Source organism: Ornithorhynchus anatinus, chromosome X2 (genome assembly GCF_004115215.2).
Source record: "Ornithorhynchus anatinus isolate Pmale09 chromosome X2, mOrnAna1.pri.v4, whole genome shotgun sequence".
NCBI lineage: Eukaryota > Metazoa > Chordata > Mammalia > Monotremata > Ornithorhynchidae > Ornithorhynchus > Ornithorhynchus anatinus.
This window is the reverse complement of record NC_041750.1, coordinates 19,714,018-19,725,005: the sequence shown is the minus strand read 5'-3', so window position 1 is coordinate 19,725,005 and position 10,988 is coordinate 19,714,018. Positions and strand designations below refer to the sequence as shown.

The window sequence follows — 10,988 nt, the reverse complement described above, 5'->3', positions numbered from 1 at the left end:
GTATCTCCTGTCCTGATAAAAACCTTCTCTTGACCCCAGGGCATGCTCCAGTTATCGCCCCATCTCTGTCCTAAAATTCCTTTTCCAAACTCCTTGGGCAAGTTGTTTACACCCCCTGCCTCTACTTCACCTCCCCAAATTCTCTCCACTCCCCTGCCCTCTCCACTCGGTCCTTTTCCCTGGCTCTTCCCCTTCCTTGACTGGGCAATCCCTCAAGGTTTAGTTCTGGGTGCCCTGTATTCATTCTCCAACTACACCCAAGTAGAACTCATCTGGTCCCACAGATTCAGTTAACATCTCCATACAGATGATTCCCAAATCTACCTTTCTAGCCTCAACCTCTCCTCTGCAGTCTCACATTTAATAATAATAATGAATAATTATGGAATTTGTTAAGCACTTACTATGTGTCAAGCATTGTTCTTAGCCCTGGGGTAGATACAAGGTGATAAGGTTGTCCCACGTGTGGCTCACAGTCTTAGTCCGCATTTTACAGATGAAGTAACTGAGGCACAGAGAAGTTAAGTGGCTTGCCCAAGGTCACACAGCAGACAAGTGGCAGAGCTGGGATTAGAACCCACATCCTCTGACTCCCAAGACCATGCTCTTTCCACTAAATCACACTGACTTGGGCAGAAGAAAAGTTAACTGAAGAAAGCCTGCTGGAGGAGACGTGATTTCAGAAGGACTTTGAAGATGGGAAAAGCTGTGCTATGGCAGATTTGAAGGAATGAGGTACAGTTAGAACAGAAATGGGTAACCTTTTTTTTCCTTGGACTTGCCGATGCCAACACCTGGTCCATTTAGTGCTCTGCAGGTGCAAATTTAACTCTGCTAATTGGGATCCATATACCGGGAACTGGGAGAATTCACACTTTATAGAAGGGAGGAGGGTGGAGACTCAGGAGACACAAAGGGTGTTTAAAAAGAAGTGCAGTTTAGCTTTGGGAATTTGAGCTACAGGGAGCAGAAAGATAAAGCTTTCTTAAAGATAAGCATTTGTCATCAGAGAAGTCATCCATGTGAGTAAGCCTCTGCAGAAATCCCTTCTCTGTGAGTGATTTGTGGGCCTCAACTGCTGGTACCATATGGTAACATGAGTCTAATCTTGGGAAATGGCTCCGACCTTGCAGTGGATTGTTAGGTCAGAACAGATGAGTGGTTGGTTCATGGTCGGCAGTGAGAGGTGGATCAGTGGTAGGACGGGAAAAAGAAGTTTGTAGAGGGAGACGGCAATAAGTGAAGAGGAAAAGGGGATGGAAGTTGGGTAGAAAATGGGTCACGGTCAGAATGGGATTAAAATCCCCATGTACTCCCAGGCCTGTTTGATTTTGGGGCCTTTCTCGTGACCCATCATTACATCATCCTGACCGTGGGGCAATGTAATTATGTCATTGTCCCACCTTCTCCAGCCTAGAGCTACAGCCTCTACCGCTGCTTTCCTCTCTCGCACTCTTTTCCCTTTGACTTCCCTAGACTCCTGCCACCATAAGGATGTGGGAGGGGGCATCTAGGCCTCAGCACCAGAAAGCAGATCAGGCATTAGAAGGTTTACCACCCACCTGACAGCTTAATCTTAGTAAGGTTTAGTATGGGCTCTATTTTAGAATATTCTTAGAAACTGCCATATTAGAAGGTTAGGAGGTGTGCATTTACCATCTGGAGTGGCTCTAAGCATCGGCTTCCCCTCCCCTCTGCCCATTATCACAGGGTGAGGGTCTGCAGCCCCCCAACCCCTAATTAATCTAACCTGGGTGTAGCAAAAAACTGGGGAAAGGGTCACGATGGAGCCTAATGGAAGGAAAACTGACCATTTTTCTCAAGGAGAAATTACCCAGTTCAATTGCCAAAGGCCACTGAATTCACTCCTGTCTTGTCCAGCCCTCAAGGGGGGCATTCTCCCCTCTGCTGAGGGACATAGCTACGTGCCGAAGACAACAGTTGACTTTGTTCTGTTGGGCAGGAGGAAGGCCACTGTGTGACTCCCAGGTTCCCACCCGAGAAAAGAGCATTCCTTCCCAACTAGACAGTAACTTTTGGCTCTCTCTTTAGGAACCTGGCGACAATGGATCTGGCAAACGATCTCCAGGAAGAGCTGACCTGCTCTGTCTGTATGGATTATTTCATTGACCCCGTGACCATCAGCTGCGGACACAGCTTCTGTCATCTGTGTCTCCTAAAGTGCTGGGAGGACACCCAGACATGCTTCTCCTGTCCAGAGTGTCGTGGGGGCTGTGAGCTGAAAGATTTCCAGATCAATCTGCGTCTGAAGAAGCTGGCAATAATTGGGAAACAGCTCAGACCCCGCCTACTTAAGAATTCAATTGGAGGGGGACTATGTGGATGGCACCAGCAGGACCTGAAGCTGTTCTGTCAGCAGGATGGAAGTCCAATCTGTATGTCATGTTTCAACTCTGAGGCTCACAGACATCACAGTGTGTATCCCATTGAGGACTCGGCTGACTTCTACAGGGTAAGTTGTCTGAGCTATGCAGATAACATATTACGTCAGGACAAAATAGGTGAATAAATAAATATTCAATTGAATCTACCTATGTACTTAAGTTCCAAGGATGGCAATTAAATGCATAAGAGCTAATGGTGGTTATTGGCTTGTCATGACTTGATCTTGGCTTGATTTGATTTGATGGGGAAGGCTTCCTGGAAGAGGTGGGATTTCAGGACAGCTTTGAAGATCGGGAGAGCTGTAGCCTGGTGGAGGGGAGGGTGTTCCAGGCTGAAGGAGTAACTCTTGGGAATCTCCCTATGCCGCTCTCCCAAATATCAAGGAGCTCCTTGATATCTGGGAGAGCGGCATAGGGAGATTCCTTCTGAGTGTCATTCCTCTGGGGCTCGTTAACTTTCCATCCTTACACTCATCCTGAAATTATACAGATCAGAATCAGAGGCTTCCCTAAATGAGTCAAGATGGCTTTCCTTACAGGGAACGTTCCAGGAGCTTCTTAATCATTTATGGCAAGAAATGGAGCAAGTTCAGGCACTGCTGTCCGAAGAGAGGGAAAAAATTAGAACGTGGAAGGTAAGTGCTTAGTCTTGTCTGCCCTGTGGTTCCACCTTATCATGGAGGGGTGCCAACATCAGCTCACTTAACCATTCCATCACAATCCCTGTCTTGGCAGGAGGAAATACAGATTTGGAGACAGAATATCGTGATTGAATTTGAGAAAATGCACCAATTCCTGGATGAGGAGGAAGAGAAGCAACTTGAGAAATTGGAGGAGGAGGAAGTAGCCAATCAGCAGAAACTGCTTCAAAATGAGGAGAGACTGTCCCAACAGAGCCACAACCTGCAGTTGCTAATCACGGAGATGGAAGAGAAATGCCAAGGAGAGGACATGACATTGCTGCAGGTGAAGGTCCAGGAAATAAAAATGACAGAGAATCTGGGAAATGGGGAAGGGAAGACACTGAGAGAAAATAATAATAATTCTGGTATTTGATAAGTGCTTAGTATGTGCCAAGCCCTGTTCTAAGCCCTGGGGTAGATACAGGCTAATCAGGTTGGGCGCAGTCCCTGTCTCACATGGGCGAGAGTACATTACAACAGAGTTGGTAGACGCATTACCTGACCACAATGAGCTCACAGTCTTAGAGGGGGAGATAGACATTAATATAAATAAATTTTGGACATGTTCACATGTTGCGGGGCTGGGAGAGGGATGAATAAAGGAAGCAAATCAGGGCGACACAGAAGGGAGTGGAAAATGAAGGCTTAGTCATGGAAGACCTATTGAAGAAGCTTCAATAAGGCTTTTAAGGTGGGGTGAGTAATTGTTGGATAGGAAGAGAGAGGATGTTCCAGGCCAGAGGCAGGATGAGAGTGAGAGATTGGCATGTGAGAGGTTGGCATTGAGATAGAAAAGGAAATATCAGGGAATTTAGCTCTTGGGTCGTGAAAAGACGTGTTGACCCCATGGAGAACCACATTATAGAAAACTGAAGAAAAAGGAAAGGATCCATGGAACCTGCACTAACCCTCTGTCTTCTCTCTTAGGATGTAAGAGGAATGTTGTTCAGGTACGTACATGTTCTGGGCCCCACTATGGCTCACTTGAGAAGCAGTGGAATCCATGTGGATGATGGGATAAGCCTGGGGGTCCTTGGGTCTGTGCTGGGATTTAGGGGCATGGAGGGCAGGGTGTGATTAGATGGTGTGTTTTTGGGGAGTGGTGGGGAGGTTTGGGGAGAAGTTGTGTGATGCAAGGTTTGTGGCTGACTCTGTGCTCTTTACCAGGAGTTCAGCCATGCTGCAGCAGTGGCCAGAAGCCTGCTCTTTGAAGCTGAGTGTGTGCTCTGTCCCTGGGATAAGGGAAATGCTCAGCAGATATGCAGGTGAGTGGGAGCCCAGGTGCTCCCGATTGTGTGATTCATATCCTAAGGTATTAAAAGACTATTAATTGGCTCAGCAGTCCAAACAGCCTAGATGTGCTAAGAAAAGTATCATAAGAGAACTCTCTCTCTTCCTCAATAACATGGACCCACCCTCTCTGTTAACTCTGAGTCTCCTGATGTGAGGTTCTCCTCTCAGCCTCTGGAATATCATAAGGATAATATGTGTGACCTTACCAAAACTTCTGATTTTCTCTGCAGTGGATGTAACCCTGGACCCAAACACAGCCAGTCCGTATGTCATCGTGTCTCAGGATCGGAGAAGTGTGAGAATAGCGGAGACCCCGCCCGATGTGCCCAATCACCAAAACAGATTTGACAATTGTACCAGCGTCCTGGGCTCCCAGGCATTCACAACAGGACGGCACTACTGGGAGGTGGAAGTGGGGGACAAGCCAGAGTGGGAGGTGGCTGTGAGTTATGAGTTTAGGGGTCAAAAGCATCGCATGCGATTCTTGCAAGAGGAGGCATTCTCACTTTTCAGCACCCATAGTGGAAATGGGGATGGTCCCTGCGTTACCTTCCCTGGTAGCAGGGTGCCTGTTCGCCGGGTTGGGGTTTTCTTGGATTATGAAGCCGGAATCCTCTCCTTCTACAATGTCACAGAGAGCTACCTCATCTACAGCTTCCTCCCTACCCGCTTCTTTGGACCAGTGCGACCCATCTTCTCCCCATGTCTCAGGTATGGGCAACATGATCAAGAGCCAATTACCATCTGCCCAGTGAACAACATCATTCTTTGAATAGTCCTGTGACCCATCCTCGAGGAATTTGAACTTTCAGCGCCTCTTTTCCTGTACCCACAAAGTTAGGCAACCCCTCAGGCCTCTCATCCTGTTACTTCCTTCAGGATCATGTTCATATAAGATGTTTAAACCCCTTCAACTACAGGAGACAAGGCCACAGCTTTGTCTTTTCCATCTAAATTTTGGTGATTCTGTAATTGCCATTGCCTAGCAGTGTGGATACATCTGCTTGGCCATGGTCACAATTGTTCACAGATCTGTTCTGAGTCCAATGAACTAATAAATCTATAAAGAAACTATCATGGGTAATTTTGTCTCTTTTCTCAGAGGTAGTTTGATCGGTTATTTGTGAGACAAAACTGCTGATCACAGCTGCCTCTCATCTACAACATACAGAAGCCACAACCCCCACACCCCAACCTCCCAACACAGTTATCCATGTGACATGGAAAAGGATCTGAAGGAATGCCATTCATGGGAGACAGATGTACACAGTTAATTAGAAAAAATGTGAGATTTGCTAAGTATTTGTTAAGCATTGGGGCAATTCTAGTCTGTGAGCCCATTATTGGGTAGGGATTGTCTCTGTTGCTGAATTGTACTTTCCAAGCAGTTAGTACAGTGCACACAGTAAGCGCTCAATAAATATGATTGTGTCCCAGCACGGAACTCACAGTGCTCCACACTCAGTAGGCACTCAACAGTGATGTTCTTGATGATGTCCTTAGGATCCCAATACAAAATCATTATGTCACACTGTGTCTGGTGCAATATGATGATGCATCTAGTGTATGCAGACAGTGTGACATAATGATTTGAGGGCCATAAATTACATGAAGTTACATGGAGGGCCATAAATTGTATGGCACTTTCCATACCAACTGCTCTAAGGTTTCATTCTATCACTCTGTCAGGCTCTTCTGCAAAAAAAGGTTACCCATTTCAGTTCTAACTGTACCTCATTCCTTCAAATCTGCCATAGCACAGCTTTTCCCATCTTTAAAGTCTTCTTGAAATCACGTCTCCTCCAGCTGGCTTTCTTCAGTTAACTTTTCTTCTGCCTAAATCATGCCCCACAATTACTATCTCAGTACTTCAGCCCCAGATACTCACAATCATTTGTAACATTTCTATGAACTGAGTATTTAAGCACCTACTTATATGCGTCTGACTCTCCTGCTTCTTGAGGGCAGAGAACAGTTTTCTCCCAAGCACTTATTACAATGTTCTGCACACAAGTGATCCTCCATCACTTCATGTTGTTCTCCCAGTCCAGAACACACTCCCTCCCCAAAAGTGATATCTATCAATCGATCAATCAATGGCATTTATTGAGCCCTTGCTGTGTGCTCAATACAACAGAGCTGACAGAACCCTTCCCACAAGGAGCATACATTCTAGAGGGAGAGACAGTTCAGGTAGGAGGAGGCAAGCTGATTGAAAGCCTTAAAGCCAATGGTAAGGAGTTTCTGGTTGATGTGGAGGTGGATGGACAACCACTAGAGATTCTTCAGGAGTGGAGAACCGTAGCCTGAACTTTATTTTAGACAAATGAACCTGGCAGCAGAGTGAAGAATAGACTGAAGGGGGGCAAAACAGGAGGCAGGGAGGTCAGCGAGGAGGAGGATAGGATAAATGCTTATTATTAGCATAGTAGTATTTTGGATATAGAGGAAAGGGTGGATTTTAACGATGTTGTGAAGGTTGAAACTACAGGATTTGGTGACATTATGCCGGTTGCATGAGAGAGATCAGTAGAGGATATGAACAGTGAGACAGGGTGGAGAGTGGTATTGTATGCAGTGATGACAAAGATGGAGGAGGGTAGGATTTGGGTGGGAAAGCGAGGAGTTCTGTTTCGGACATGGTAAGTTAGAGGTATTGGTAGAACATCCAAGTAGAGATGTCTTGAAGACAGGAAGAAATATGAGACTGCGGAGAAGGAGAGAGGTCAAAGCTGGAGAGGTAAATTTGGGAATTATCTGCATAAAGCTGGTAGGTGAAGCAATGGGAGTGAATGAGTTCTCTAAGGGAGTGGATGTTGATGGTGAATAGAAGGGGACTCAAAACTGAGCTTTGAAGGATCCCACTGTCAGAGGTTGGGAGGAAGAGGAGGAACCTACAAAGAGGAAACTGAGATGGAGTGCCCAGAGAAGAACCAGGAGAAGACAGTGCCACTGAAACCAAGGTTGGATAATGTTTCCAGGAGAAGGTTATCCAGTTTCGATGGCAGCAGAGAGGACTAGGAAAATTAGAATGGACTAGAGGCCATTGGATTTGGTGCAAAAGAAGGCAATCGGTAACCTTAGAGAAGGCAGTTTCTGTAGAGTGAAGGGAGTGGAAACCAGATTTCAGGGGATTAAAGATAGAATTGGAAGAGAGAGAGTATAGACAGCGGGTGTAAACAACTCTCTCAAGGAGTGTAGAAAGGATAGCAGAAGGGAGGTGGGGTGATAACTGGAGGGAGCCAAGGGGTCAAGAAAATGTTTTATCGCTTTTGGGTGGGGTTTTTTTAGGATAAGGTAGTACATGAACATCTTTGAAGGCAATGGGAAAGAAGCCATTGGAAAGTGAATCATTGAAGATAGAGGTCAGGGAGGAAAGAAGGAAGGGACAAGTGTTTTATTTAATAAGGAGTTTGCTAAAGAAGTTGGCATTTTTTAATATAAAGAAAATAAGGTTTTTTTATTTCATATTACAACATTATCTCATTAAACTCATCCCTACAAAATTCCTTTTTGAAAAAAACTTAAATACATTCTTATTTGTTCGTTCTTTCCCATTTGTTATTGTCTTCTGCAGTAACTCATATCCATTCTTGGACTTGTCTAAAAATTTCTTCTTTCCAGTTCTTCCCTAAAATATTGATATAAAATATTGGAATGTTGTCACCACTTACCTGGAGCTGACTTGAAACGACCTGTGAAAAAGACAAATTTATATGTGTTAACCTACTACTAGTTGTTTTCATTTAATGCATTTTCACCTTAACAGGGACTTCCTCTTGTTAAAGGATCATCTATGCTAAAAGACAATGGTGCGAGAAACTCGGAAAAATTGACCAGAGCTGATTTTAAATTGCAGATTGCCAGAGAATAAATGACAAAATGATGAAGCCTAAAATAAAATCTAAGTGACCTGTACACTTAACATCTGCCCGTCAAATGGCAGGGACTGTCTCTATCTGTTGCCGACTTGTTCATTCCAAGCGCTTAGTACAGTGCTCTGCACATAGTAAGCGCTCAATAAATACTATTGAATGAATGAAAAAGTAACATAGGAAAATGAAAAGCTGTATTGAGAGAATGAATAATTAAATTATGAATTAGATCAGTTCTGATATTCTAAGAAAAAATGGCAGTTAATTTCAACTGAAAAACATTGTCTTCTGAATCATTAATTTCTTGGATGTTTTAGAAAAATTATATCTTCAATACCCTTAAATTTTTAGAAGGTGGTAATAGAATGCAGCTTATTATCCATGTTTATTCAAACTAAAGGTGAATTAAATGTAAAACTATGTTAAAATATGAAAAGAGGATTCGACCTATGTATTCTTGCTTTGGCCTTTGAAATCTACTACGTAAAGCAAACCAAGCTGTTTTTTAACGGGATGTAGAGGGATGGTCTGCTGCCTACTCGCAATCTGAGATGAAAAGAAAGGAAGAAAAATTCATCCTGATGCTTTCATCTGAAAAGACTCAGAGAAAAGGAGGTCAAGATTGAAATTTACCAAATCCCGAAATCTTGGGATAAACTCTCATCTAAAATAGGATGTGGTAGGTTCCAAGCGAACAAAAGGAGGGGTTATCATGTTTAGAGTTTTCCAGTGTGTTAACATGCTGGCTGTTCCTTACTGGGTGTTAATTCAACTCTAATAACTCAACCTTTTGGAAGGCGAGCATCCTGAAGTCACCCACCTCTTTCCAGGTGTGAATCCAAATTGATAACTCAGTCCCAAGTCGTGGAGAGAACCTGAAAGGGGTTGAGTTCACAGGATGTGGAGGGGAGAACATATAACAACCAGATAAAATGGAGATACTATTGGGCTGTTCAAATTTCTGCTGCAGAGATCCACGTAGGAAGGCAGAAGCTGCCAAGGAAGCATCTGAAACGAGAAGCCACTGAGGTGAATTTTCTAATGTCCTTCTAAAGGGCTATAAGGGCTGGGCTTCTATTTCCAGATAGAAGTGGTCCAGAGTTGGGAAGGAGAAGTGGGGGCTGGGTGAAGGGTCCATTTAGAGATTGTAGATCTATGATCGGGTAAATTGAAGGTTAGAAGCGTTTCTTGTTGTTTCTTGTTCTGAAATTCGGTAGGAATTTTGATCGGACAGGGCTTTGCCTTTACCAGGTTGTGTCAGTGTTTTGGGATGCATTAGCCTCACTTACCCGTAGTTCAGTTCTAGTGTTCTTGAGCTGATTTGCACCCTCCTTAGCATTTATGTAAATATGGCAGTTCAAATTATTAATTTTGTCAATATTGAAAATGTTTTGATGTTTGCTTCTCCCTTTAGAGTGTAAACCTCTGGGTACGAAGCCTATGACTTCGTTATTCTGAACTCCCTGAGCTCATCTGAGCATGCTGACCTGGGAATGTTTAGGGACCCTTCATGAGCAGAAGTATTAGTGTGAAAATGGGCTTGACATCTGGACGGGTTTAAGCGCTTGGTGGTAAGGCCACTAAAGGGGACTGTATCAAAGTCATCCATTAATTTTTTTATTGTTTTTGTAAAGCGCTTAAGTATGGCACTGTTCTAAGCGCTGGAGTAGGAACAAGGTAATCATGTTGGAGACAGTCCACGTCCCACATGGGGCTCATAGTCTTAATCCCCATTTCACAGATGAGGTAATTGAGACCCAGAGAAGTTAATTGATTTGCCCAAAGTCACAGAGCAGACAAGTGGTGTGGTCAGGATTAGAACCCAGGTCCTTCAGACTCACAGGCCCATGCTTCAACCACTAGGACACATTGCTTCTTCAGATGGACACGATCTGGATATGGATTCTAGGACTCACCTCCTCCAAGAGGCCTTCCCAGACTGAGCTCCTCTTCTCCCTCTACTCCCTCTGCCACCCCCCCTTTACCTCTCCGCAGCTAAACCCTCTTTTTCCACTTTTCCCTCTGCTCCTCCACCTCTCCCTTCCCATCCCCACAGCACTGTACTCGTCCGCTCAACTATATATATTTCCATTACTCTATTTATTTTGTTAATGAATTGTACATCGCCTCGATTCTATTTAGTCGCCATTGTTTTTACGAGATGTTCTTCCCCTCGACTCTATTTATTGCCATTGTTCTTGTCTGTCCATCTCCCCCGATTAGACCGTAAGCCCGTCAAACGGCAGGGACTGTCTCTATCTGTTGCCGACTTGTTCATCCCAAGCGCTTAGTACAGTGCTCTGCACATAGTAAGCGCTCAATAAATACTATTGAATGAATGAATGAATGAATGAATGAATGACTTTCAGCGGGTTACAATTGGTCTGGGTGAGTTTGCAGATTGTTCCCCTTTGGCAGGCTGAAGACCACAGGATGACCGACACGGGTTTTTTTTTGTTTTGGTTTGGTTTCTTTTTTTTTAAATGGTATTTGTTAAGCACTTACAAAGTGTGCATACCAAGCGCTGGGGCAGATGCAAGGTTGGACACGTGGGACTCACAGCCATTTTACAGATGAGGTAACCGAGGTTCATTCATTCGTTCAGTCGTATTTATTGAGCGCTTACAGTGTGCAGAGCACAGTACTAAGAACTTGGAAGTTCAACCTTTCAACCTCAGGTCATTTTCAGGGCTGGATAGTGATGCTACTTTGGCCTCTCTCTTCTTAGGACC

General features: G+C 44.3%; 1 protein-coding gene across 1 annotated transcript; it reads left to right on the top strand.

The window, feature by feature from the left end:
* Nucleotides 1-2,065: 2,065 nt before the first annotated feature.
* LOC100083501 (probable E3 ubiquitin-protein ligase TRIML1) lies at nucleotides 2,066-5,364 on the top strand. Its single transcript, XM_039910577.1, has 4 exons — nucleotides 2,066-2,522; nucleotides 4,016-4,038; nucleotides 4,256-4,353; nucleotides 4,550-5,364. The coding sequence occupies exons 1-4, from the start codon at nucleotides 2,066-2,068 to the stop codon at nucleotides 5,151-5,153; spliced, it is 1,182 nt and encodes a 393-aa protein (XP_039766511.1). The 3' UTR covers nucleotides 5,154-5,364.
* Nucleotides 5,365-10,988: the final 5,624 nt, after the last annotated feature.